Raw genomic sequence first — 27759 nt, 5'->3', positions numbered from 1 at the left:
GGAGCCACTGATTCTCCCTACACATCAGCTCTGGTGTGGAATGAAGGACACTGCCAGTCTAGAAGTCTCAGATACACCCAGCCAAGGTGGGAATGAATGTAGAGGCCTGAATACCCTGGGTAGCCACTGCATGGGAAAATGCCAGTATGGGAGGACCGGTGCGCTCCTCTTCCCTGGAGGTCCTTCTTAGAGCTAAGAATCAAGAAAAGAACTCACGTTCACTTCCCTCTTCTTGCTGTCCCTAGAAGTACCTAAAAATATTTTTTTTAAAGGAGAGGCTTAAAGACTGTAGGCCTCCCCTTAACCATCACAGCTCATTTTGACACTTTGCCCCAGTACATGCCCTAAACAGACAGGAGCCACTGCGTCTTTAGTCCTGTTCTCTCTTGGTCTTTATTTGATATGACAAAATATAGCTTCAGGAAGAACCCCGGAGTCAATAAATAGTTGAGCAAGAGCGATGGAGCAGGAGGGAAAGAAAATCATGGCACGAACTGTGGGATGGCATGGAGCCTCTAGGATCACTTGCTGGGGTCCTGTGGCAGGAAACCCCAATAGCTGAGCTAGCTAGGGGGTTGGGGCTGTGGACCTGAGAGGGCATGCAGCAGGCTCGGATTGGGTAGGCTCCCAGTCTTTTTTTTTTTTTTTTCGGGAAAAGGTTTGGAGGGGGATAGGGCAACCAAGAGGACCCTAAGGCCATGTTCAGTCATCTCCCCCTTTCATATGCAAATCATTAATAAGTGAAGACCGAGTTTAGTCGCTATAAGGAATCGCCCCGAATCTGGCAAGAGACTGCCAGGCATAAGCACTCTCACACCAGCTTGCAGCCGCCTGGCCCGCCTAACAAGGAACAAAGGAAAGCTCAAGGCCGGAGGTCGGGTCGAGGGTCCTGTGGCCGGGCCCACCTTAACTCAGGCGGGCCACTCTGGGGCAAAGAGCTGAAGAAGCCGCCCAGGCTGAGGTTTGTTCAGCACCAGCCTGCGGTGTGCCGCAGCCCTCTGGGGAGGCCCTGCAGAGTTTGCCCTGGGCCCTGAATGTCCAGCTAAGCTGAGCTCTGAGCTGAGCTGAGCTGAGGGGAGATGGGGCAGTGCCGGCAGCCTGGCAGGAACCCTGGGTTGGTGGGGATACAGAAATGCCAAGGAAAAAGCGCTTGTCTGTGAGGCCCGGGAGCCAGTGCTCCAGCCCCTGACCCACCCAAAAATATAGAGAGAAAATCGAAAGAAAAGGCGCGAGGAACCCAAGCCGGCTGGGGTGATCTCTGCGGGCCTCCCCACTGCCTCTAAAGAGCCTCTTTGCTTTTGATTTTGGAATCTTTCTTCCACTTCATCCTGCGGTTCTGGAACCAGATCTTGATCTGTCTCTCGTTGAGACACAAGTTGTTGGCGATCTCTATGCGCCTGCGGCGAGTGAGGTAGCGGTTAAAGTGGAATTCTTTCTCGAGTTCCAGAGTCTGGTAGCGCGTGTAACTGGTTCGGGACCGCTTGCCGTCCGTCTCTGGAACATAAATCCCCCCAAGCCAGGAAGGGGTGAATAGCGTGCAGCGCCCCAGCGTCCCATCCCAACCCCAGGCCCCCACCCGCGGCCGGAGGGAGAGGAGGCGAGAACCGCAAGATAGGCCCGGTGGGCCGCAGGCGGGCCGACCCAGCCCAACCTAGCCCCGGGAGAGACGCCTCCGCCCAGGCAGGAAACTTTCCACCGCAGCCTTCACTCAGCAGTCGGAGGGGCTGACGGGGGGTGGGGGGAAGAGGGAGACCCAGGCTCGGACCGAACAATAAGCACCCTCGAGATCCGGGCACCGGGGACCCCCCTCCCGCCCCTCCCGAGTCGCTGGAATCCGCCGGAGCCGCGAGCGCCGGCCGAGCCGGCTCCGCAGGGGAGGGAGGGAGGGAGCCGCGGGGGGATCCCCGCTCTGGAGCCCCGCGCTCCTCACCCTTCAGATCCCTCTATTTTTTTAACTCCCTCCCTCTCCCCCAAAAATTGAATATTGCCTTTTATACACGTTTTGTTCCTATGATCCAATTATGTCGTCGTAAATTTGGGCGCACACAGCCTCTAAGCCTTTTAGTGGACAGTTTTACGAGCCATTGATGCCTGGATCGTAAAATTTATGGCCGCAGGTTTTTTTTCTTTATTTGCCCCGCATGGCCTATAAAACCCAGGCGGACCCGAGCGCGCAAAATGAAGTCCTAAAGTTTACCGTGGCTCATGTGCAGTTTGGTCATCCACGGGTAAATCTGTGGCGGGGCCGGTGGCTGGCTCAGTCCGGCGGGTTGCCCTGTCTGCGCCTGCTCCTCTTTGATCTCCCCACTGCTCTTAGCTCGCTCCTCCAGCGCCGGGCGAGCTGCCTTCTGACTGTACATCCCGGGGTTCAGAGGAGCCGCTTCGTCTCTGCCCAGAGCGTGTCCCGGAGCGGCCGCGGCGCTGCAGGCGGGGCGGTCGGGGTGAGCCCGGGGGTTGGCAGCCATGTCTACCCCGTGGAGAGAGTTGGAAGGCGCAGGCGGTGGGAAAGTGATGCTTAAGTCCAATCCGCCGTAGCAGTACCTGGATGCCTGCACCTCTGAGGCCGATCCATAGTTCCCACAAGTTTGCATGTTATAGGCAGGGATATTGGGGCTCTGCTTATAGAATGAATTGGCTACGTAGGAGCTCATGGCGGGGAGGGCCCAAAAAAAATTTCTGCACCCTTTTTGATTAAGGGTGATTTGTGACTCTTTGAAGTTGAGGGGTTTTTTGTTCTCCAAAGTGCACAATTTATAGGTGGAGATATCTCTTTCTTTATCCTATGCGCTCTTCCCAAATAAGGGAGCCTTAAATAGAGTCACGTGACTCGAACGGCCACTCATAAATTTGGCTTGATGACCTCCGGGAGGTTAGTGATGGAAGCCGGCGAAACGCATCTTGATATGTTGGCAAAGCCCAAGCAAGGGGGAGAGGGAGTGAGAGAGAGAAAGAGAGAGAAGGGGGAGAGGGGAAAAAAAAGGTTCTTGGAATTGGGGGGTAGCCGTGACAACGAGCCCACAGCGACACCTGGTGTCTACATGGAAGAATTGCATCCTGAAGCTCTGGTCGCCTTCTGGCAGCTGGATTTTTCTACCCTGTGGAGAAGCTGGTTGTAGCTGCAACAAATCCCTGAGCTGGCCTTTTAAATTCTATTTAAATTTGAGAAAAGATAAGGTCCCATTTAAGATATACAGAGGTGCCTTTTTAATAAATAGTCCCATTCTCCTTTCCTCCAGGGCCTTCCAAACTTTAAAAATGGATGAGGAAAGGGGAATTCAGGTAGTGTGGCTGGTTCCTGCCTAGGTTGGAGAACCAAGGGGGCTTATCTCAAGTTTCCTAAACCAAAGGTCGAGGTCCCTTGCCTCCAAGGCCCCAAGGCCCCAAGGCCCCAGTACTACTGAGGAGGTACCTATAAATATGGGAAAGTAGACTCCTTGGGAAAGGTGGACAGAATTCCCAAGAGGAAGGGTCCTGGATGGGCAAAACTAGACAGGAAGGTCATGAGGCTGAGAGTTCTGGAAATTCTCTGGAATGAACCTGGAAATAAGATGGTAGATAGACTTGGGTAGACCTCATCATGCCAGGGACCCCAAAGTGACAATAAGGCAGTTTTCAAATGTGTCCCTGTGTGTGTATGTAGAACTGGACACAAATGGGTGGGAGGACTTTTCCCTGTGTGTGATCCTCATGCACTACTCATGCCAGATATTTTAGAAAGAAAATAGATGCTACTAGAGAGCATGGAGAGGCAAAATTCAAGCCTCCACAATTATTATCTAAGCAAAGAGATCTTTCCTTTGGTGCTTTTCCAGGCTTTCCAGGAACCTGAATCCAGAAGGCCCACAGGAGAGCAATTTCTTAGCTCTTCAGAGGCATGGAGAGGACCCAGCTGAGGGGGCTGGCAGAGCAGATGCCTGGGCAACATTGGCAGCCTTTGGCCAAGGTCTCTGCAGCCCTTCTGCCCCTTCCTCTCCTCTCCTAGTCCCAAGTCTTACTCTTTCCTGCTTGCTCTTTCTCCCCAGGAAATCTCCGCCTCTGTCAGGAGAAGCCCCCCTTCCTGCAGGCGGAGGCGCTGGCGGGGATTTGGAGAATCTGGAATACTCTGGTGGATTTTTTTTCTCTTCAGGAGACCCCCCTCCCGACCCCAAATACACACCACCTCTCCACTAGGCCCACTCAGGTTTTTCTCACTGGGCTTGGGGAGAGAAGGCTGGAGCTGAGAAATGGTTAGGGTCCTGCTGCGCCTCTCACCCGCCAGGTTTGAGAGAAGGAGGAAGGAACCAGACAAGCTGGGGCGGTAAAGAAGGAGGAATTTTGTTCCGGCCACTTCAGGAGTCCCAGCACAGGCGAGAGCTCAGTTTCCAGGCTTTCTCTTTCGGGATGTCCTTGAGTCGTTCAGTCCCGGCCGAAGGACTCCAATCCAGCGGTCTGGTCTTCTGGTTCTCCTAGACTCTCCGCCTCCGCCACGTTTCCCAACAGCGGGCCTGGTTTGGGCCGGGGACTTGCTGCCGAGCGTCCCCCTCCCCACGGTCCTGGGAGTGGTGGGGAGGAGACCCTGGTGCCTGGAAAATGCTTCTCTTCTAGCCTTTAGGGCTAGGGGTTCAGACGCCGAGGACCCCATGCTACCACAGGCAGGAAAGAAAGGCCTGTGTGGGGCTTGGAGCCCAACCCTACTAACCCGGGCTCCTCCACCCCCACCCCCACCGAAATCCTAAACGGCTTTTTTTTTTTTTTAAATGGGTGTGTGTCGGTTCGCGTGGGGAGCCCTGAGAGACTTCCCATCCCGCCCAGCGCTGTCACGAGGAGAATTCGGAGGCCGGGACTCGGCGCCCGGCTCCCGAAGAAGGCGAATGCAGAGGACTGGGGGCTTGCAGGCGGCGGGCAGACGCGGGAGTGCTTGGAGCCTGCTCCAAGCCGGCGGCTGAGCGAATTAACAGAAACGCAGATATAAACTTTTAAAAATAATATGTTTTATTAAATATTCGAGAACGGATCCAGAGGTCGGATTTATACAGGAGGGTAACACGAGGGGATTTATTTATTTATTTTCTCCTACTGGCTAAACAAATGTCATTCACTTTTTTTCTTTTTTTGTAATTTTCCCTCTTTTTCTCCTTTTTTTTTTTTTAAATGAGATCGGAACACTGAGGGTTCTAAACATAAATATAAATACAGAGACCACAAATACAGCTAAAAATATTCACACAGAAACGGTCACAGTTTGTAATATGCCATAATGACCCCCAGGAATATTTAAATACAATTTGCCTGGGCTGGGCATTTGCTGGGGCAGAGGGGCCGGACAGGGATTGCGGGGAGGCCCTGGGGGTTGCTGTGGGGCCCAGGCGCGCCCTCCTTGGGCCTCCGGCTCTCCCGGGCTGCCAGGCCGGGCCCTAAGGCCCGGGAACGGAGGCCCCAGGCCCGCGAGCCCGCTCTGGGCGCGGGGGCGGGGGTGGGGGACGTCAAGCGGCTGGTGGGGGGAGTCAAGTCCTCATGTGGAGGGAGATCTGTGGAGTCCGAAGCAAGGCTCAGGGCTGAGAGCCCCCAAGGCCTGGGCGGGGAAAGGGGCCTGCAGACAAGCCGAGAAGGAGCTAGCGAGGGAGCTAGGAGGAGGAGGCCAATGGTGAAGAGTTGTGCGGTGAGGGAGGGGGTCCAGACTGACTTTCAGGTCCACGTTTGACTCCCTAATTTTGCTTTAGAGAGTCAAAACACATCAATTGTGCCAGTGATAAATACAGAGTGTGTGATTAGGGGAGAGTTGGGGTGAGCAAAGGGAGAAGGAAAGAGAGGGGTGGCAAGGACAGTCCTGGTCACTCTTTCTGCTTCTCCTCTTCTGTCTCTTCCCGCTTTTCCTCTTTTCCGCCCAGGCTGTCAGCTGCGGCCCCTCCGCCGCCCCCTGAGAGCGTGGACGTGAGATTAGATTCTTTTTTCCACTTCATCCTGCGATTCTGGAACCAGATTTTGATCTGCCGCTCGGTCAGGCAGAGCGCATTGGCGATCTCGATGCGCCGGCGCCGTGTTAGGTAGCGGTTGAAGTGAAATTCCTTCTCCAGTTCCAGGGTCTGGTACCGCGAGTAGATCTGGCGGCCGCGCCTCCGGTCTGCTCCATAGCCGACCCCTAGAGATCCGGGCACAAAACACACTAAAAACAATCAGCAAGGCGTCCTCTGCAGACGATTCCCCCTAGCAAAGTCCTGAGCCTCCCAACTTGGCCTGCAGCTCGCGACCTCTCTAGGTCTAGTCTTCTGCCTTTTGCCCTGCCCCACCCCCACTGGGGGTACAGTCTAGGGCCCCAACTTCATTCAGTCCTCCCATAGGGTAGGAGATGTGTGTCCCAAAGAAAGGTGGGGGGCGGGGCAAAAACCAGGCAGAAAGCTGCCAGTCTAAAATCTGAATTTTGAAAAATCTCAAATACTGGGGATAAGGGCCCCATTTCTCAAGGACTGGGCTCCACACCTCCTAAGCACCCTAGCTCCTTAAAAACTTCTCCCCACTTTTCTGTCCTCCCCTTTCCCCCTCCCTTCTCCTCAGCCTAACTCGACTTTGGGGCTCCCCCACCACTGCCCCTTTCCTCTCATCCCCTGTTCCTTCCCCCCTCAGCTCTCCTTGAAGCCCTCCAATCCACCAGGGGCTGAGGGGGCCTGGCCCCTGTGAGCCAGCGCGGGAGGCAAGCAGAGGGGGCAGAAGAGGGGGCCCTGTCTCGGCGTCGGCGAGGAGACGAGCGTGATTGTTTTTATGGGGCCATAAAAAACTCTCTCCGCCCGTTCTTCTAGGGAAGCCGGTCATAAAGCCAGTTCAGTTTATTTAATTTATATCTCGGAGCTGTAAAACTCACCACTGTGCGAATTCATTCGCTGCATCCAGGGGTAAATCTGGATACTGGCTTTCTGGTCCTGGGGCGCAGTCCTGCCCTGCTCAGAACTAAAATCCTGAGCGATTGAGGTCTGTGTGTTATGTCCTAAGGTGTTTTGTCTGCAGTTTGAGAGCATGTCTTTCTCCTGGTAAAAGGAATTAGATCCATAGTCATACGGCCCCCGGCTGGAACTGAACACGACATTCTCCTGTGGCGAATAAAAGGGAGTCGAGTAGATCCGGTTCTGGGCAACGGCTGCTCCATAGGTCGAGAAATGCCTCACTGGATCATAGGCGGTGGAATTGAGGGCGACGTTAGGGAGGACGTCCTGGCCCCCGGCGAGGTGGCAGGATAAGGAAGGGTTAGTGAAGTAGGAATTCATCCCTTTGCCTTTACCTGGTCGGGCTATGATTTCTTTAATATTTATTTCTGTCTCCAGTTTGTACTCGGAACTAGATGGTTATAGGGACGGCTCCAATCCAGGACAGACAAAATGACAAAGTCAGCTGACCCCCTTCCAGCCAATCGCAAGCCAGATGTCAAGAAGGGGGAAAAAAATCGCTTCTGCTTCTGTTGATTCCCTAGTTGAGACTAAGTGTGTGATTTGAAAGTAAGACTTGGATTTCTTTTTTAAAAAATATTTATGTGGAGAACTGGTTTGGGGGTGAAGCAGGGGGTGCATTTTCATAAACAGGACCTTAGGACCCAGGGAAGGAGAGATGTACTCCCAGGAAATCTCTCAGACCCAGATAACTTTGCTCTGCTGTGGCCAGAGCCTGGGCCAGAGAAATCTCTGTATTTTCAACCTGATTTCATCTTTTATATCTTCCCCCTTCTAAAATTACATTCTGTTTTCTTCATGGGAGGAATTCCCTCCCAGCTCAGAGAAGGCTCTCAGAAATCCTACAAGAAATCTTGGTTGACACTCCATGGGGTGAGTCTCCATCACTAAACTGCTATATTTTTGTCCAATAATTTTAAAAAATCAAAAGGAAAAAGGGATTTCATAAAACATGGTTCCCAGAGGAAAGAGAGAGTGGCTGAGAGTCTTGGGTTAGAGGAATGTGGGGAGCAATTAGGTTTAAAGAGGTGAGACTGAGATTGCAGGGTACAGTGACTGAGCTTAAGTTGGCAAAGGAAGCACGCATCTGTTCTCCTCTGTCTCCTATCCCCCTTCTGCCTCCTCCACAGGACCCTTTCTGAGGAAATACTAGCAACATTTTTTGCTTAAAAGGGAAAATGTATAAAAATACAATAGGAAAAGGAGATAAAGAAGTTAAAAAGTGGGAGAGATGAGAGAAGGGAAGAGAAGAAAGAAAACTCCCGAGTCTTCTTTCTAGAGACATCAACTCCTGTTTATGTTGGTGAGAATTTATGATTTGAAGCCAGCGAGGGCCGGTGGGGTAATTCACACAGGATCCAGTCTGGAAGAGGAGAGAAGACTGGTGGGGCTCTGATGAACAGTTAGCTTCTTGAAGCTCAAGCCCCTGCACAAGTCAGAAACCCCTACCCGCTTCGGATTCACTGCCCTGCCACGGGAGGCGCCCCTGGACCTGAGTTCTGATGCCTGAGGATTCTAGCAAAGAGGTCCTGGGGAACTCTTTCCCAAGTGCCAGTCACCCCAGACTCTCAGCAGGCTTTCCCTCCTTTTTCTCCCCAAAACTTGGAGCTGAGAGGAAGAAAGAGATGGTTAGAAAAAATGCAGCTGGGTCAGAGGCTTGAGACAGCCGCAGTTGGCAAACTGAAACTACGAAGGTGTGCAGAAGGGGGTTTGCCCCTTTTTAATTCAAACCTAATTTGATATCGCGACATAGGCTAAAATTGCTTTCAGTTGACAAAAAAGTGGGTGGTGGGCGTATGCAGGAATCAGTGAAAGCTTATATTTTCCCCCTCACTTTTTTTTTTTTGGGGGGGGCGGTAACTGGCTATAACAAGAACCCGGATGTCGCCGGATTTTATGATCTTTTCCTTCTGTGTAACAAAGCGAAGTAATCAATGGGTAGCAATAAAGCCATAAACGGGACTACGCTGGGAAAAAAAACTCATTTATTCATCTTCTGTAACGCTAAGGTTTCCCTGGAGTGTCGCTAGGGGGGAAAAATAAAGTTTCAAACCCAAAAGCAGACAGTGTATAGGAGCTGGTGCAGACAACATGTTAGTTAATACATGAACCTCGTTAGGGGGTTGAAGAGTCTTCCTACAAGACGATTTGTGTTGGCTGTAAAAAATATCCAGACCCCATCCTTCAGAAAGGAAGGAAATTGGTTGGCATTTAGAAGGGTGGGTAGGGGAAAGATCCCCATAATTATAGAGGTTTCTCCCTTTAGACTACACTTTCTTCTTCCCAAGGAGAGGAAGGTGAAAGGATAGAGGAGGATGCTCACATTAAGAAAGGAATTTTAAGAGGAAGTTATCTCATTGTGGGGTGATATGGCAGGTACACATAGACACGAGTGTGAGTTACTTTTTTTTTTTTCCTTGAATCCAGCTGTCCTCAAATTCATGGCATGCCTGGGCAGAGGTTTCCAACAGCTGGCTGGGGCTCCAATTTCCCTGGAGGGCAAGAGGTAGGGAGGAGAGAGAACAAGGGGAGGGGGTACCCTAGAGCTGGAATAGGAAACAAGTCAGCACCCCTGGATGCAAGTAGCCTCTTTCAGATTTGCCAGCCTCCTTTCTGCCCTGAGGGTAGCGGTGTAACAAGTAGAAGAGGCTGGAAGAAAGAGTAAATCCCCCCCCCCAATTTCAAAGCAAGATTGTTAGAGGGATAAATCATGTCAGTGATATTTCCTTCAAGATATTAAATTGTTGCAATGTACAACAAATTGAATGATGGAAGATAGGATGTCTTAATGAGGTTTCGCTTTCAATGAGTGTTGATTTTTCTATGTATTTTAAGACCTCTTGTATGGATGGGTGGGAGGGAGGGAGCTGGAAAGAAAGAAGGGGCTTCTTGGGGAAGCACTGCTACAGCCCCCCAGCAAAGATGCTTAAGTTTCCTTGAGCCTCTCCTTAAGCAGTTCTGGAGAGGAAAGGGACCCCAAAATTGGGGAGATTCTCTTTTGGGGCCTAAAGTCGGTGGGCTTGGGGGGTGGTGATCTGAGGAACAGAAAGTAAGTCTCAGGCCCTGAAAGTTAAGTGTTTTATTACATCCCTAAACAGAGGGCAGAGACTGAAAGGTCTCGCGGATTTATAATGAACAGAAACCAGCTGCTGGGGAAAAAAAAAAGGCAGAAATGCTGGAGGGGGGAGAAAAAGGGAAGCAGAAATACAAATACATTCCCCCACTGCTTAAAGACTGGAGGCAAAAATAATTTCCAACACAGTTTATTCCTCCATCACCTTCCGATTCTGAGAAAAGAAGCCTCCTTCTTTCAGTTAGATCTTTAATTATGCAGCTGAAAATTGCTGGAAGGATTCGCTCCAAGGGGGTAGAGTAGGTCAGATTAGCTCGATCTTCCCTACATTGGATTATATTTTCCTTTTCCCATTTCATGTTAATTTTATTTTTTGGCAAAAGCATGGCTATCTGGAGGGGAAGAAACTGGAGCTTGGATTTTTCTAAATATATTTATATTTTCCTGTTAAATTTGTCTGAAAACAATTATGGAAACTCATCAGCAGAAGCAAGAACAGATGTTTTATTAAAACTGCAGTTGAGCTCTGTAAATATGCACAAGTCTTGGGAAGGAGGGAGCGAGCAAACTCATTCTTTGTTTCTATAAAACAAGCCTAGAGAAATCAGAGAACACCTCCCATTAGACCGGCAGGTTTAGGAGCTTCTCCGGCCCCTCAGCTTTTAGAATTAGCTATTCAGAAGGGGCTTGGTGTCAAAAGCAGTTTTTTTGCTCTCAGAGCTATAATTAGTGGATTCAAAGACAGAATTCAAAAAGGCAGAAAAGGAATGAAGGGGGAAAGTTGGCACTTCATGCTCCAGTCTTCCCCCTCCCCAATCCAAAACACATGCTTTCGGTGAGTACTAATTATAGGAGAGGAATTTACTGCTGGCGCCTTGGGCCTGAGTGGGGTGCAGTCACCGGCCTGGACTACCCAAGGCTAAGGGTCACCTTGGAGCTGGGCATTTGGGGGTTTCCTAGGGTGCCTTAAGTCACTCCTATTTGAGCCCTGTCCCACTGTAGGCCAGGGAAAGGCTGGTAGCTCCCTTGATGGAACTGGGGAAAGAGTGGTGGGACTGCCCCCACCCAGGGCCTAAAGAGGTTCATGGGCAGGCCTTGCTCTGCCTGCCTTTTCTGTCCACTGTACTCTGGGAAATAGATTAATTTCTGGTGGAGGGACACGTGAAATGAACACGATGAGATCTGGAATTTTTATTTGGGGAGAATCTTTTCCAAAGGTCCTCCTTAGTTTGTGTTCTGCAGGGCTCCTCTCTCTCTCCCCAGATCCCCCAGCTATGTCAGGATGTTTGTGACTCACCCACACTCATACACAGATACAACACAGCCCATTTCTGGCTGCCAGCACCACCAATTAGAGCTTGGTGCCTCCGAAAGCTGCTCAAGGACCCCAACACTGGAGCCACAGGACTCAGCACTCCCTTGGCCTGGGTGCTTGGCTGCCTGGAAGCTACTACAGCTGCCAGACCCTACTCTTCCACCACTCCTAATTCTAGTTTTCCAGAGCCAGAGAAGAGCGGTTGCCCCGCCGGCCCCTTTTGTGCCACTGGGCGAGGGCTGAAATCCCTCTTACAGAGAAAGCCGTTTCAACAATTGCTCAGCTCACCTCACAATCAAACTATTTGGTTAAGGCTTTGCTGTTCTGGAGTGACTGCTCAGCTGGCCCCAGTAGCATGTGATTAGATTTTTTTTATTTAAAAATTTAAAAAATAAACCCTACTCAAATGCTTAATGTTTGGTGTGCAAGCTCCTTTGATCTCCGTAGAACCCTGAATAAAAGCATTGCAAAGAGAGCTTCCAAATCTGTCAGAGAACCTGAAGGAGGAGACTGGTCTCTTAGGGGACACCAAAGCAAACTCATCCAAGGTGTTCCCAGTTTCTCATAGATATTGTAGTTTTCTGAGCACATAGCCCCTCCATACACACACTGCATTCCAAAAAGGAACACTCTCCTTTGTAAGTTCAGGCTTGGAGGCTCTTGGAGAAAAATGAAATTCGACACACCCAACCTGGAAATGGATCCCATTTGTAGGTGCTGATATTCTAGGAATAGGGTTCAAGCTGGCCAGCTAAAGGGAGTTGGGGGTCAGCAGGGAGTGGGGGAAGGGTCCAGATGAGGCATGTCAAGCTTCTGAGAACCGCCTCAAACACCGCCGAGGCCTGTGTTGGTGACTACTCTTCTGAGGACTTAGACTGCCTGAGCTGTTTTTGCTTTATTGTAATTCAACAGAGAAGAAAGGTGTATGGAGGGGCTCTGCTAACTTAAGTCATATTTCCTTTCCTCCCTCTCTCTTTCCATATTTCTGCCTGGCCTTTCTTTATTGGCACCCCACTTGCTGCTGCTGCCATCAGCAGATAAGCCCCCCCCCACACACACACACTGGTGTTTGTCTGGCCTTTCAACTTACTTTTCTGGCTTATAGTTAGAAACTAAAATAGGTCCCAAACATCTCTGCCCTATCACACTCAGTTCTGAGCCCCCTTCCGGTTCCATCTGGAAAAAATCATTTCTGGCTTTTTGGGGCCTGGCCCTCAAGCCTCTCACCTTTATCATAAGCAGCTGAATATCAGCTGAGGAAGGGGCTTGGGGGACTTAGCATCTCAGTCCCATTGGGAATGGGGAGGGAGCTCAGATGCTTAGGGACATTTCAGGAGGGCAAAGCAAGTGTCCCAGCTCGGCCCAGGAATAAAAATTTAAATCCTGAATATTCAGAATATCTTAGGGCCTCAAGAGGGTGTCAGACAAAGAGGGAGGGGCAATAGGGGGTGTGCTGCTCTGCGCCAGCTCAAAGGAGCCCCAACTTCTGGTTTCTCTTATGCCTCTCAACATCCAAGCTTTGCTTTGACCCATTTTGGAGGTTTATGAGAGTTGCAAAATTCAAGAACTAGGCACTTATGACATCACAGTGAATTGTCATGTGGAAATTGTAAATGTCATAAAAGTTATGTACAACAGGATTTTTATGTGTGGGTGCCCAATCTCCCCTCACTTTTCTTCCTTTCCTCCTCTTATTCCCTGGTCTAACTTCTCCTGCTTGAAAATAAAATATTATTATGTTCTGGAACAATAAGCCAACAATAAAACATCACCCTCTTTTCCCTATAAATAATTTTATCCTTTATTGTTTGCAGTTTGAAAGAACCATTTAATATGCGTTGGTGAAAAGAGGGAGAGAGATGAGGAGGGGGATTAATTTCAGAAACAAGAATATTACTTACTTCCATGATACTCTTTTAGATTTGATAGCCAGGAGCAAAATTAAAGGCGAACAGCAGCCTCTCCTACTCTACACCTGGCGGGATTGGAGATTTATAGGATCTTTAGCAAAGGGGCAATTTAATTTTGTAGGATTTGCTTAAATTCACTGCTATTTTGGGGGGCTGAGGAGAACGAAGTGGGAAAAATGATATGCTTTGTCTAGCTTTACAAATCTACCAACATTACCCTGATTTAAAAACCCAACAACCTGTGTCTCAGGGAAACTCCTGCAGAAAAGAATGGAGGAGTGCAGCGAGGGGAGCCCAACTTTCTTAATGACTGTGCCCCCCCTAGCCAAGAGGTTACCAGGGGGAAGGAAGAAATGCTAGCTGGAGGCAAAAGAAGGGCTGCTTGTGAGTCTCTGCCACCAGGACACCCGGAGGTTTATGGTGTCCCCATAATTCCCTGACCCTTTAAACAGCTGCCCTATTTTAGAACAATTTCTGCTTCCTCCCCTCCGAAAGGCAGGATGAGGGAGAGTGTTAGGGTGGGAGAAGGGTGTTGGAAAGGGGAGGGAGTTTGGGTTAGTGCTGCACTTTGTTCTTCTAGGCGAATCTGCTGGTTTGGCGGGTTTCTGACGCAGGGTGGCAGCAGACAAAACAAGTAAACAACTCACAGACACAATAAACAGGGGCGGCTGCAGCGCCGTGGCAGAGGACATGGGCTGGGTGAGGGGCACGGTCCTGGGGTAATGTCACCCCAGCGCCCCAGGTGGCCAAGGCTCAAAAGCCTGAGTCCGCCTGCAGTAAGTGTGGAAGGAAGGTGGAAAAATAGCTGCTGTGGGCCTCCGGCACAGCAAGTCTAGACAGGAGATTCTTGGGAGGAACCTGAGTGCCTTGGGAGTAGCAGAAAACCCCTCCAGCCCTGCTCCTGTTCTTACTTTCTTTTATAGGGCTTTCTACTGACATTTTTATTTCCCTCTGCCCTTGTCTTTTCGTGGCCCCAGAAGCTGGAAAGGCTGGAAAGGAGGCAGATTAATTCCCAGTAGCGGCCCATGCTGAGTGCTCCAGGCCCGAAGGCGGCAGGGCCCAGTTTCCACTCCTGAAAGTCTCCATCGGCCTTCTTTCTTAGCCTGGCTTTGCTTTGGTCCAGGCTGCAGTCAGGATTAAAGTGCAATCCCACCAATAACCAGATCTGCATAGACAGGGGACCTTAACTCTTAATTGGGCCCCTTACACAGTCAAATCTGGGGTAGGGTGGTGGGGTGAGTGGACAGAATAAGCAGAGGGAGGGAGAGATGGTCACAGAACCCCTAACCCTTCTGGTTAGCCTTCTACACCAGCCTCTCCAAGCACCCTGGTCTGGTTGGCAGTCACCCCAGACCACTGCCCCGAGTCACCTCATTAACTACTCCAATCCCTTCACCGCCCCAATGAGGCTTCTGGCAGCTAGACTCCAGTTCTGACTGCTGGGAACTGCTCAGAGGCCCACAATACCCCCACAAAACGCCCCAGAGACCTCACTTTCAAGATGACTGGGTTCCCTTGTAACAAAGTCTGTCAATTGGAGGAGTATGCGGGAAGGTGAGGAAGGAAAACAGAAGGGATTTAGTATTTCCCCAGTCCAGCTGCACAGACAGCAAAAGCAGTAAAGTCTGAGAAAGCTCCTGTAGCATCCGTTGGTTACTGGACCCGCATACTCCGATTCCAGAGCACACATATTTCCAGCAAAACAGCAGAGAGGGCCTCTTTGGTACACCAGATGCTTCCATGAGCCCACTCTCATCTAGTGGGGGCTAACAAAATTTTGCACGCACATAAAACGGAGTTTGAGCGAATATAGGCATGGTAATATACAATTAACCACCAAGGAAATATGAGACTGCATATATTCATGCATAAGTCTGAGTCTGTACATTTGAGCCTGTATATACTAAATGCATAAAGTCACCACGGCTGGTTTCAGAACACAACATTCAACCAAACAAGGTTGCCTTCTCCAAACAAGGTCGCATTCTCCGTGGGGATCACAACTGACAGACCAAGGAGAGAAAGTGTTTGCTCTGCCCATTTCTCCTTAGCTAGGAACCCTGAATGTAACACAGAGGATGTGATTGCTGAACTAACAAAGCCCCAGAAGGGGCAGGCCTGAGGGTGCCCAAAGGGTGGGTTCAGAGGAGAACGGGATGCTGGGGCCCTGGGCTCTGGGAAAAGTTGCCAGGCCCTGATCCTGTTTCTGCCCAGCCTCAGCACTAGGTTTGCAGAGTTCTTTTGCCAGATTCTATTATCAGCCACTATGGCTATTATTAGATAATCACAGAAGAGATCTCCTGCAGTGAGGACCACATCCACAGAGAATTTGGCCTGCCAAGAGCTGAGGGCTGCCACTGGGGGATCCCCTGGTGCTTTCCATTTGAGCACCAGAGAGGAAAAGAAAGAAGGGGAAGAAAAAACGAAAGTAACTGGGAAGCAGAGGACTAGCTTCTGGTTTCTCCCCTAGCCAGACCGGAAAATTGAAAAACCAGGGCCAGTGCCTGCTGCCCTGCTATCTCTGCATCCCTCTATTTCTAGGGGTGAAGGGCATAGGTAAAGTGGGGGCCTGCAGAACCCTAGCAAGGAAGAGACAGTAAATCGATAAACACATATAAGGATACCTCAGGATAGTGCTGTTAACCTGTCAACCTTGCATCCTAGCACCCCGAAATCTCGCTGTTAGCACATTCAACTAGATCCCTGTAGGCCTAATGAAATACCCCTGCTTTGCTCAGGACCGCCCCTCTGATGGGAGGGGGGGGTCCTGCTAATATCCCAGGTGAATAACCACTGGCCTGAATAGCCTTCTCCCGAAACGCTTTTCTTTCTGTGATAACAAAGGAGATTTGTGCCCCCCACCCCCCAACGTCAGTGCGGCCATCCACAGAGGCCAGGGGCGGACAAAATACAGGCGAAAGAGAAATAGAGGCCTCACCGGTCTGCGGTTCCCACAATACGCCAAGAGAAAGGCTCCCGTTTTCGGGCCTCCCGGGCCCCTCCACAGTCCCACTGTACTCCCCTTGCCCTTTTCAGGTCCCACAGACTCGAGTCCCAGCCGGCCACTGCCTGGTTCCCCGGGCGCCAGCCCCTGGGCCGTGCCTGCGCCGCGGGAGAGCGCGCGGCAGCCGGAGCAGGCGGCGGGCTGGGCCCATTTGGGAAGAGCCAAGCGCTTTTCTCGATCGTAAACAAGGAACGCGAAATTAGCCCCTCGGCAGACGCCTCTGCCGACACACCAGTCCTATTGGGGGTGGGGAGTGGGAAGGGGGAGAGAAAATGCCATTTCTTCCCCCGGGAGAATACCTCCGAGGCCTTTATGTCGACTGCGAAAGGGGAATTTTGGGGGGGCAGGAGAGGAAGGGAAAGGGATTGTGGGGGGAGGGGAGAGAAGATTCACCGTCAGCTAGGGCCCAAGGGGTCTGATTTGATTGTAGTCGAACCTTATTTTTTAACATTTTGATAAAAACAGGTTCCCTCCCCCTTCCTAACCCCCCCACCTCAGGCCACCGGTCAGGGTTTAACAGGAAATCGAGGAGCGCTCCCCTCCCCCCACGCGGGCTTGGCGCAAAATCCCAGTCGCGACCCTGGGAGAGAATGGGGGGGAGCATGTTGGCCCACATTGAAGGTGAGTCTGGCCCCCAGACTCTCGAACTTCGCCAGGAATACGTCCCCTCCCCAACTCTGGGGTGTGTCTGCTTGGTTGTGTAAGCATTTGCATATGCGTCGGGCTTTATAAACAGAAAGTCAACATATAGGGCTGCCTTGGACCCAGGCTGGGGAGCGGGGCGGGGTCATATATCACAGTGCAACACATTCAGGGCCACGTACATTTGGAAGAAATTAAGCCACTGTGTTATGAAACCATATGTGTCAGGTTAAGTCTACACAACATGCCATTAGCACCAATTATTAGGAAGATCCTGAGCGCCCAGGACTCTCCTGACCACCCTATTCTGACGCCGCTACCGCAAGATCCAACCATCCTCACTGCCTCCACAGCACCCAGGAGGCCCTGCCATCGAGGCCTGTCCAGTCCCCCCTCAGCTTAAGGCCTCCTGAATTCCGACCTCCGCCCGGGAAGGGGCAGATCCTAGCCTAGAGCAGCCATGTGGGGTGCGTGAGGCTGTTCAATGGGTACCCCGGTGGAATGGCCGCGGTTGGGGATGGAGGGCGCTGGCTCCCAGATTGGAACTCGGATAGGCCTCTTTCCTCCGAGCACAATATGGCTTTTGAGTACTGCATCCCCAACCCCCACCCTCCACCCTCCACCCTCCACCCTCCACCCTCCACCCTCCACCCTCTACCCTCCACCCTCCACCCTCCACCCGCAGTGCAGGGCACCTCCCATCCTTCCATCCGCCAGGGTAGGGGCGGGAGCAGGGGGTGGGCAGACGTTCTCCCTTCTGCTGACGCGCACCAGCCACTAGCCTCCCCCTTAATTGCCAATTAACAGGCGCTGCCGCCCGCCTAGCAGCGCTAGCTTCCTGCTCTGCGGCCCAGCCCTGGGCCCACACTGCGCATGTGTGAGCTCTTTTGGTCGCTCTCCGCGGGAGGGAGGGGGCTGCTGGACAGGGAGGGGGCTCTGGAAAGTTTGTTTGGAGGTTGGGGGGGATATTTTGCTCTGGGGGCAATGGGCGCAGCCTACAGGTTCTCGCTCCTGCCCTGCAGTTTGAGCTTCTAGACCCCTCCGTTTCAGTCCCATTAGCCAAAGTAGGCAGATCTATAATAAACAGGTATAGACACAGTGGGCATTAGGCTGCCGGCGCCCTAGACCCCAGCTTGCGCCCCACAGGAGAAATTCTCGAGCCCCCGACCACCCTCAATTCCGGCGCACAGTGACATCAGGACAGCACATTTGCCCCTCTACCGGTTACCAGTATTCCAGTTTAACCCCATCTACTCCCCACTTTTTCTCCCCATAATTACCCACGCGCCCACCCTTCCGCCAGCCCCCTAGCCTCTCCAACCAAGACAAGCCGCTGCTGCCCTTATCTTAAAACCGCCACCCAGCTACGGACCATTAGTTACATATTTGAACCAATAAGAAAACACTTACCGGGCGCTGCTGTCACTCTCCCTCTTTCCCTCTCTCTCTGCCTCTCTCTCTCTCCCACTCTCTGTCTTTCTCGTCTTCCCTCATTCTGTGCCGCTGCCGAGCCTGTTTCAGCTCCACACACACACATATACTTTATATAAATTAAAATAAAAAAGAATAGTCCTGATTATCAAAAAGCCAAATAAAATTAAGGAGAGTTGCAGGAAGGGGTCAGGAGAGAAAGCCTAGGAGAGGGGAGGGGGAGAGGCATCTGCAGCTCCCTATCTCAACTCCTGCTCCTGCATTCCTCCTGCCCCTTGGGGGCCAGAGGGTCTGGGTAGGGAGAGGGAGATACCCTCAACTCCTGCCTCTCCCCTCTCATTACCGACCTCCCTAGGTGCCCCCACCTTCCGGCAACTCCACCTGGGAGGATAAAAATTAAATGGGGCGAAAATAATTATTAATCAGATTAATAAAAAAAAAATACTGATAATGAAGGCAGCGCCCAGCGCAGGTTTCCCTGGCAATGGTTAGGCTCTTACAGGGAGGACTGTTCTGCGGAGCGCTCGGAACGGACAAACCACAATAAAAAGTTCACGTTCATGGATGGAATCCACATGACTTCTTGTGGCCAATCCAACTTGTGAGTCGATCGTAAACTTTTATTACTCAGCTGTAAATTTTCTGCAAACAACCGGGAATGCGATGCATTTGTGTAGCGTGTGCAAATGGGCGCCGCGGTCGCCATGTTTACCCAATTCTCTCGGAAAGGGAGCATCCCCCCCACCCCCATTCCACCCCCACTCACCGCCCACTCCCCAAGGGCCCGCTGCTCCAGGCGAGTACAGAAAGAGCGGGGAGAGGATGCAGGGAGGAAAAAGGAAGGGTTCGAAGCTGGGGGTCTGCTGCCTCCTCCTGCTGTGCCGAGTTTTAATATTTTCCTTAATAAATGGAGGTAATAAGGTTGGATCTGGGGGAATCAAAGCTTCGCAAAGATTTGTAGCCTTGAGGCAGTGAGGGTTGGTAAGGGTAAGGAACTGAACAAGCATACCCTCCCTAACCTTACCATTTTTTCTAGGATGAGACCGACATCATTCTTACTGGGGTTCCCTCACAAACTCCCACTCCACCCCTGACAAGAACAGTAGTTCCCAGGCCACTGACAGTCTCCCAACCAAGCCTGCCCTGGATGTCCTCTAAAGAGCCTAGAGGGCTAGACCAGCCCTGGACAGTCTTAGGAAAGCAGCAGGAGAGGTGAGAGTTTGGGGCTTCAGAACTCTCAAAGTAACCCTCATCTCCATCTCCATGTCCATGTCTGAGACAGAATGACATTTCCCCCCAAGACCATCCCTAACATCTGGTCTCCTCATTTCCTAGGTCCTCAATAGCAGCTTAATCACAAACATTTTAGAGTTAACATCAAAATCAAAGCCTAAGATCTTGGTCCCCATTTCCTTTTTTTTTTTTTTTTTTTTGAGGTGCAAAGCAAATTTAAGCCTTTTCAATTTTGTCAGTTTGCCCACACCCATCTGCCTTTTTCAGAAAAAAAAAAAAATCTGGTTCTGTATCCTAGCAGCTGGGAGGTGCTTCTGAGGCCTTGAAAGAGAAACATTTTACTGCCCTGAATTCTACCTTTGATACTAAAATTCCAATCACCCATTTCTCCAGATCTCTAAATTTGGTGGTCCACCCTAATGTGGGAAATCCAGAATAAATTCCCCCATATAGACCAAATTCTGCTGCATTGCAGCCTAGCTACCTCTCTCCAATGACTGGAGATTTGAAGGCCAGCAGCTTTCCCCTTGGTCTAGCAAGGAACTGACATGGGAATCTCAGTGGCTGGGTGTCCCCACCCCAACCAACAGGGAATCCTGCGTCCCTTCCTAAAGCTTCCCCCACAGTAAGCAAAGCAGTTCCCTCAGCCTCAGCCGGATGCAGAGACCTCGTTTCTTTTTACAAACCCACCCATAAATTTTATAACAGGTAGTTAAAAATTACGAGGAGGAAGCACTGGCCTGGCTTCTCACAATGGGCAGCCTGGAGAATGGGATAGCGCTGCGGGCAGTTCACAGGAAATTTTACCTCTAGTCTGTGGCACAACCTGTCCTGAGTTCTCTTTAATTGGGGCTGGGGGTAACTTTCCCAACCACCAGGCAGGCAGACGGTGGGGCATCTAATTTAAGGAAGATAAGACTGGGAGGCCAATCTCACCCTCCCACTAAAGGATCCCCCAAAAGGTCTTTCAGGGTGCTCACTAAATCCCGTGGTTCCCCTGATTTCTCCAAGGCCGCACCTCCCTTGGCTTCTGCAATAAGGTAGTGGGGAGGGAAAGAAAATGTCGAGAGAATTTTTTTTTAATCCAGAGAAACGAATTTGCCCCCCAACTTAATAGCTACATTATCCTGTCTCTACTGTTGAGATTAGAATAATAAATTCAAGGCGAAATGAGCGAGATGCTTCAACTCAGCATTTTGAAAGATACTATTTTTCACAAATCACAAATAGCTTTCGGAAGCCACTTTGATTGGCTAATAAAAAAAGTAAAGAATGGGAGAAAGTCCTATCTGCAGCAGCCGAATGGTCCCCATTCCGGTAATAGGATGGCGGGAGCATTTGGGAGGACGCGTTTCTAAAGAGAGAGCATCCCGCTCGCAATTACGGTTCCCCCATAAAACGGTTTTTACCTCCTTTTCTTTCCAAACGAGAAAACAGAGGCGGTGGGCAGGAGGAGTGGGGAACGAGTGCTGCATGAGGGGCCGGCTAGGGCTCCCGGGGTCTGACCCTCTAGTTGCCCGACTTTTTGAGTGAAACCGGGCGCCAGACACACCCCGCCCTCCGACGCGACAGGCTTGGGGCCACGGACGTTGCAGAACACAGAGCCAGGGATGAATGGGGCATTTGGTGTGGGGAAAATGCGGCAAGGCCCTTCGGAGTGACTTAATGCAGGGCTCATCCCGTTTGGCTACTGGGCCAGACATTTTTATTAATAACAATCATAATTCCACGTTTAAAAATGAAACAGCCCTCAGCCATCCTTGGGAGTACGGAGGGGACGCCTATGGGAAGGCCTGCGATCCGGAGCAAAATGCCCTCTATTCGGGCCTCCCTAGGTAGTAGCCGGTGTCCCCTGCAGCAAATGGGGTTACCTGGCTGGCTCCTCAACTCGCAGTAGGAACCCCAGGTTGGGGCAGATTTTCCCCGGAGCTTCTGCTTAAAGCTGTCACCAGCTGCACCGCAGCCTGTGCTTCCAACCCGAAGCCGAAGCCTGTCTCCAGGCAGGAGTCCCCTATGAACATGGCTTGACCCAACCCTGTACTCAGGACCACTTTTCCTAGGAGTCAAGGACGGGGACTCCAGTAAAGCAACCAAAGATTTGGCCTCAACCTAGATCTGTGAAAATCATTGACCAGGGGAAAGGGGTGGGTGTGTGAGACAGGGATAGCTGGCCTCAAAAATATTTCAGTCTTTGGGGGTCTGGTATGGAAGACAAGAAGATCCTCTTCCCTCCCTATCTCTCCCCCACCTCCTGACTGAGTCAGAAGTTTTGCATCTCTGGAATTTGGGATTATTTGACCAGAATCTTATTGGCATAAACAGACTTCTCAGTTTAGGACCCTCCAGAGAGAAGAGAGAGACTCTTTTGCCCCCTGGGTCCCTAAGCCTTCAACTCTTTATTTTAGGAAATGGAGATTCCAATGGAGACTCTCCTTATCCTGCAGTGGTTGGGGTGGAGGACTGTCCACTGAGTAGCTCCATCCCCCCAGGCCAAGGGGTACACTACGGGGGCCCAGAAAGCTGCCCAATTGCCAAGGTGAAGCCTGGAGCTGGCTTGAAACAGCCAGAAGAGAGGTGGAGTGAACGTAAGAGGGCTGAGTGACAGTGATGACCCTGTGCTGACTGAATTTGGATTCTAGAATGTGGACCCAAGCTGGTTGATCTACCAGCTCATCCATTTCTTCTTCCCCTCTCATCTCTCCCAGACTGAAACATCCTTATCCCCCACACTTAGCAGCCTCTCTTTAGGCATCTTGCCCTTCAAGCCCTTCTGACAGGTCAGCTGCCCTGAGCCTCACACTTCCCCCACCCTGTTCACTATTCCAGTGCTGGGTGATGGGTGCCAGGGACTGGCTGCAAAGGACATGTGAAGATCAGAAAGAACCTCACTGCCTCATCCTCAGCCCTAGCTCCTGGGGGGAAAAAAAAGACATATCCATGGGAGGGGCATGGAACAGATTCTTTGTCTGGGCCCAGGCTATAGCTGAGGAGGAGAAAGGTGAATGACTGAGATCTTTCTTCCCATTGGGGTCCTAACACCTAGAAACCCACTTTGGAGCATACTCAAGAGCATACTGATGTACCCCTTCTTCTTTCTACTAGTGAACTGTTCTTCTTCCTCCTCCTCTCACCCTGGACACCAGTCACCTGCCCTTTCAGCCCAATCTATTCTCTCCATTCTTACACTTTTCCCCAAGCAAGTTCCCCCATCCCAAAGTCAAATCAGTGGAAATCTTTCCCAGAGTGTTAGGAAAGGAGAATAAGGAGGGAGGGAGTAGAGAATGGGGGAAGAACTGTGAAGAAAAAGCAAGTCATTTCAGCTTCAAATATTTTCTCCTTTTTTTTTTTTTATTATGACTCACGTATACAATACAAAGTACTTGGACCAGGAACAGGGCTGTCGGGACACAAAATCTACATTCATAGCTGGACATAAAGACAAATGACCAAAAATTATTATTATAGATATATTTTTAACGTTTTTTCTTTCGAGCATGTTGCATAAACAGAGAATTCAAGACAGAGTTAACTATACATTCAGTGCAATTTAGTTCTACTCTACTGGGGTTAGAAGCACAATAAAAGCGCACAGGACGGGCGGGCTAGGCAGTCTTAGTTGTTGGGTTCTTCTTAGTGAAATAAGCAGCAACAAACGACAACAAAACCGCATTACGAATACTCTCAAAGCAGGATTTCTTTCTATAGGTAGTGATAAAATACGTTGGAGGTTTCTTTCTTTCTTTTTTTTTTTTTTTTAGTTTTAATTTTTTTCTCTTTTTTTTTCCTATAGTAGGATTTTTAAATTTTATTTTTCAAGGTTATTGCAGGTTCCCTTTAGGTAGTATGTTAAAGATTTATTGTCAGTATTACTATTATTGTTATTATTATTTTCATGATTATGGTGATTTCTGAGCGCTAGCACTGCTGCAGCTCAGAGGAAGCCGGGCCCAAAAGAACAGAAATCAAATAGCGAAGGCAAGGAAGGCATGGGCCTGAGTGACCATGGGATGGCTAGGTAGGATTTCAGAGGTGACCATAGGCCTCTAGTGACCCCTTAGAAAGGGAGGAGGGAAGAGACCCACATCTCCTTCAGGTTTCCATCAGGTTCCTAGAGAAAGTCAAGGGAGTTTTCTAAGTAGGGAGCCTCAAGGAGGGGGAAGGAATATTCCTTGCTATCTTTTCCTGTTTCTTTAAAATTTTTTTTTCATTTATTTTCCTTTCCTTCCTTTTATAACTATTCCTTTCCTTTCCTTTTTTAAAGTAAATCTAGTACACTAATCCTAGCATAAAAGCAAAGCCAGGAGTCCTCTTCTGCATTTTTTTGGGGGGGTTCCCCTCTAAAATAAATACCAGAGAAACAGGGAAGTGGAAGTATGGTGAGAAAGGGCAGAAAGAGGGGGTAAGAAGGCCAAGTCATAGACCTTAAAATTCAGGAAGGACTCAGAAGGTGGGAGTAGGGACAAGTGTGTGTGTTAGGGCAAGGAGTGGGACAGAGAGTCCAAACTTTTTGCTGCGTCTGGATCTCCCCCCTCCAGCCCCCAAACAAATAAAGAGGAGGGGGAGTCCAAAGGTAATAAAACCAGAGCTGCAAGTATCTGACAGGTAGTTAGAGTTGTGAGTGTCATTCTATTCTCTATAAAAGCAAATGACAGTCGTAAACTTCTCAATTTATCTGCTACCATAAAACGAAACTTCAAGGGAGTTGCTAAAAGGAGGGAATTTTTCTTTTTCTTTTTCTCTTTTTTGCTTAGTCCTTGTTTTCTTCCTTTTCCTCCTCCTCTTTCTCCTCTTCCTCATTTCCTTCTTCCTCCACCTTCTCCTCATCTCGGGCCCCAGGCAGTTTATCCTTGTTGTTCTCCTTTTTCCACTTCATTCTTCGGTTCTGGAACCAGATCTTCACTTGTCTCTCGGTCAGTCCCAGGGCGTGAGAGACTTCAATCCGGCGCTTTCGTGTCAAATAAGGATTAAAGAGAAACTCCTTTTCTAGTTCCAAGGTCTGATACCGGCTGTAAGTTTGCCGACCGCTGCGCCGCCCCGGAGCTGGACAGAACAGAACCCCAGTCTGGTTATGTCTGGGTGGGGGCTCAGTTTTATTTACCCTGCTACTCTGCCTCTCAAAGTCCCCACTCTGGTCTCCTCAGTTCGCCTCCCTCCTACGGAAGAGGATACAGCAGAAGGCAGGCAAGGGCAAGAAAGTCTGGGGGATTGTTTTGGTTTGGCTTCACCTTGGGAGATGGGGTGAGGGTAGGGGCAAGGTCTAGAGGTATCTGGAAACTGGGGGCTTAAAGGGGCCAGAGGAACCCTTCAGAGTCCCCCAGGCCTGCAATCCCAGGAAACTGGCTTTTGCAGCTTTGTTTACAAGTGCAGAATGGCATTTAGTGAGATGGGCTGGGGACAGAATCTGTTTCTAAAAGAAAGGAAAAAAGGCTGGGAGTAAGGGAGAGGGGCTCTGCCCACTGCCCCCTCATTGCCTCTCTCTGCCTAATGCTTTTCCAATAAGGAAAATAATTGATCTCCTGGAATGTATGGCTGCTTCGCCTGATTGCTAACTGGAGACCAGCAAATAAATCAAGGGCCATCCCTGCCGGAACTTGTCGCTTTATCGCTTCCCCCTGTACTTCGAAATTGGGCTGTGAGGGGCCACCCTTGGAGGGGCTCATGACCTGAGAAGCTCTGTAGGTTTCAAGAAGACCCCACAAGTCCTTGATTGGAGGGTAACCTGGCAGGGTCCTCTGGACTTCAGAGCCCCTCAACCTGAATACCCCTCTCCTTTTGAGCACTTTCCCCCCTTCTCTTTTCTCAGGCTCCCTGTCTTCTCTTCAACTGGGGGAAGTACAAAAAAGTTGAGGTAATGGCCCTTGGGTTAGTTCTCTGAAAGGAGGCAGTGGGGACCCTAGAGAGCCAGAGTGTCTATCCTAAGGGTTTTCACACTCTCTGGCTAGGGTCTGGCTAGACCCAAGACAGCTTGGCCACTGTCTTGGACTGCGGACTCTTTGCCTTTGGAGAAATTGGTTATCAGCTCCAAACACTGATAACCTCAGGGTACTCAGGGTACCCTTCCCAGCCACCTCCCCAACTTTGACTTTAGAGATGGAGAGAGGGAGAGACAGAGAGACAGACACAGACAGAAATGGAGGAAATTATTTTTAACCCTTTGTTACCCCCACACCACCTTTTCCCCACCTTCACCCCAATTTCCAAAACGTCCCAGGCACCCACCTCCCAACAACCTCCAGAAACCCACTCAGGCATGGGGGTGGGGTGGGAGAGACCCCAAAGCCAGGAGGGAAAGCGAGGACAGACAAAAAGGCGAGGGAGGGGGAGAAGACCCCGGAGCGCGGGAGACCAAGGGGGAAAGAGAAAAGGCTTCTCACCGTGGGGTCTCATCCATGGAAACATGAGGCTGGGAGACGAGTTTTGATTTAAGTGGCCTTGTCCTTCGCTACTGTTAGTGTTGGCGGAGGATTTACAGTCGGGATATTGCACCACGCTCGCCTCTTGCTGAGCCCCATAAAGGGACTGTCTGGGGAGCGCCTCGTAGCCATAGAATTTGGAGGCGTCTCCGTGGCAGCTAAGCGAGCACGGGTTCTGCTGGTAGCCCGAGTTGGAGATGCCGGAGGTGCCGTGGTGGAAGAAGTCTTGGACGTGGTGCGAGGCGTGCTGGAAGCCGGGCGCCGAGCCGCCGGGCCCGTACACCAGCGCATGGCTCCTGCCCACACTCTGAGGGAACCGGCAGTCGTAATAGGCCGGTTCCAGGGACTCGCCGCCTTTGTATTTGGAGAACAGGGGGTTGACGAAGTAGGAGCTCATGCTGGGTACATGAAAACCCGCGGCCCCCTCCCCTCTGGCTCACGGCTCCCCCGCCCGGTACCCCCGAAACTCCCCTCCCCCCGGGACCGAACCCCAGGTCGCCTGGCGCCCCGGACTGGGCTGGGCTGGGCTGGTGGGCTGGGGGCTGGGCAGGTGGGGGGCGCTTCGGTGCCGAGCTCCCGGGTCTGGGGCGCGGGCGGCGGCGGGCGGCGAGCGGGCGGCGGCGGCGGCGGCGGCTCTCTTCACTGTCGGTAGGTAGAGCTCGCGCTCTCTCACTTAGCTCTTTCCTTTAACAGCCCAGGCGAATTCCTCAGACTCCCGGCGGTGGCGGCGCTTACACGCGATTCGCGTTCATCAATCCACGACATGAAGACAGGCGAGAGAGAGAGAGAGAGAGAGAGAGAGAGAGAGAGAGAGAGAGAGAGAGAGAGAGAGAGAGAGAGGAAGAAGAGAGGAGAGAGGAGAGATGGCGGGGGTTGAGGGGTTCAGGGCTGGGGGGGACCTGAAGGAAGGGGAGGGAGGAGGGGGGAGGGATGGGGGGTGTGGTGTGTGCAGGGGGTGGCCAGCCAGCCCCAGCTAATGGCTGGGGCCAGCTTTTCCAAGGTACGCATTCAGATTTGAAGGTGCCCCCTCCCCCTTCTCTTTCCCTTCTTCTGGGGGTGGGGGCTATACCTTAGCCCGCAGGTCAACTCAGGTTACCTCAACAGGTATAAGAACTGCCCCCTCCCCCAGACCAGTTTTGAATATCAGCAAGCCAGAGCAGAGCCTCTAACCCAAAAGATGGTCTCCTTAGGGGGTCCTTAAGTCTTCGACTTTAAGGAGAAAAAAGATAAACCACATCACAGCCCCAGGCATAGGTTCCTGCAGCCACTGGCCCCTCCCCAGAGTCTGAAGCTGCCCTGTCTTCCTAAGACCCTTAAGACTCTTCTAGAGAAGAACACAAGGGCTGGTTATACCAGGTACCCTATCAGGGCCACACTGTCCCTTCAGACACCAGCACCTACCTGGAGCAGGGAACCCAGGCAATGGCAATAAGCTTGGCTGGGGTCTGAGAGGAAAGCTGTTTATGGGGACTAAGAAAGGAAAGGACAGCTTGTGTGTTCCTGGCTTCTGCCTGGGCTGATCCAGGATGTTTCTTTTCAGGAGACTATTTGTATCTGAGGTAGAGGGGACTGGAGCAGGCCTCTTACTTGTCCCCACATACTCCCACCTCATAGGAAATGCCAGCTCAGCCTGGGGGGGGGTGCTCCTTGGCTTCTCTGAATCCTCCTCTTCCCCAGGCAAGCTGCCCAGGCCAGGATGTGGATGGGAACTGTCAACAGACACTCTAAATATTTACCCACACTTTCTCTGTGTGTGGGGAGGTCACTTCATCCCCAATACTGGGCAAATTGAAGTTAATTCTAATGGATAAAAGAATTTTAATC

The 27759-nt window shown here is 51.0% G+C and overlaps 4 protein-coding genes across 12 annotated transcripts in view; all 4 read right to left on the bottom strand.

Annotated features, from left to right (window-relative positions):
* The window catches only part of Hoxc4 (homeobox C4), a 60630-nt gene that overhangs the window by 19793 nt on the left and 13078 nt on the right, over positions 1-27759 (bottom strand). For 3 of the 4 annotated variants that reach the window (XM_046435632.2, XM_046435628.2, XM_046435633.2), the window contains exon 1: positions 18269-18390. The exons of the other annotated variant lie outside the window; for it this stretch is intronic. The gene's annotated coding sequence lies outside the window, so the exon portion shown is untranslated. Of the gene's footprint in view, positions 1-18268; positions 18391-27759 lie in introns of those variants that run through there. 4 annotated transcript variants of the gene reach the window in all.
* On the bottom strand, positions 370-4665 carry Hoxc5 (homeobox C5). Its single transcript, XM_046435646.2, has 2 exons — positions 2198-4665; positions 370-1494 (listed from the first exon to the last, which is right to left on the bottom strand). The coding sequence occupies exons 1-2, from the start codon at positions 2649-2651 to the stop codon at positions 1280-1282; spliced, it is 669 nt and encodes a 222-aa protein (XP_046291602.1). The 5' UTR covers positions 2652-4665; the 3' UTR covers positions 370-1279.
* Positions 4949-18386, bottom strand: Hoxc6 (homeobox C6). 6 transcript variants are annotated; one of them, XM_046435638.2, is made up of 3 exons: positions 18269-18386; positions 6836-7181; positions 4949-6118 (listed from the first exon to the last, which is right to left on the bottom strand). In XM_046435638.2, exons 2-3 carry the CDS (start codon positions 6987-6989, stop codon positions 5811-5813), a joined length of 462 nt encoding a protein of 153 aa, XP_046291594.1. In that variant the 5' UTR covers positions 6990-7181; positions 18269-18386; the 3' UTR covers positions 4949-5810. The 6 variants fall into 6 exon arrangements, with proteins under 6 accessions (XP_046291594.1, XP_046291596.1, XP_046291598.1 ...); XM_046435640.2 differs by having other exon boundaries at positions 6836-7061; positions 18269-18380; XM_046435642.2 differs by having other exon boundaries at positions 6836-6998; positions 18269-18380.
* On the bottom strand, positions 19133-26374 carry Hoxc8 (homeobox C8). The gene is made up of 2 exons (XM_046435636.2): positions 25897-26374; positions 19133-24562 (listed from the first exon to the last, which is right to left on the bottom strand). Exons 1-2 carry the CDS (start codon positions 26330-26332, stop codon positions 24270-24272), a joined length of 729 nt encoding a protein of 242 aa, XP_046291592.1. The 5' UTR covers positions 26333-26374; the 3' UTR covers positions 19133-24269.

This window comes from Marmota monax, unplaced genomic scaffold (genome assembly GCF_021218885.2).
Source record: "Marmota monax isolate L192 unplaced genomic scaffold, Marmota_monax_Labrador192_F-V1.1 WCK01_AAM20220418_F8-fsc00012, whole genome shotgun sequence".
Classification (NCBI taxonomy): domain Eukaryota; kingdom Metazoa; phylum Chordata; class Mammalia; order Rodentia; family Sciuridae; genus Marmota; species Marmota monax.
This window is presented reverse-complemented; position numbering and strand designations above follow the sequence as displayed.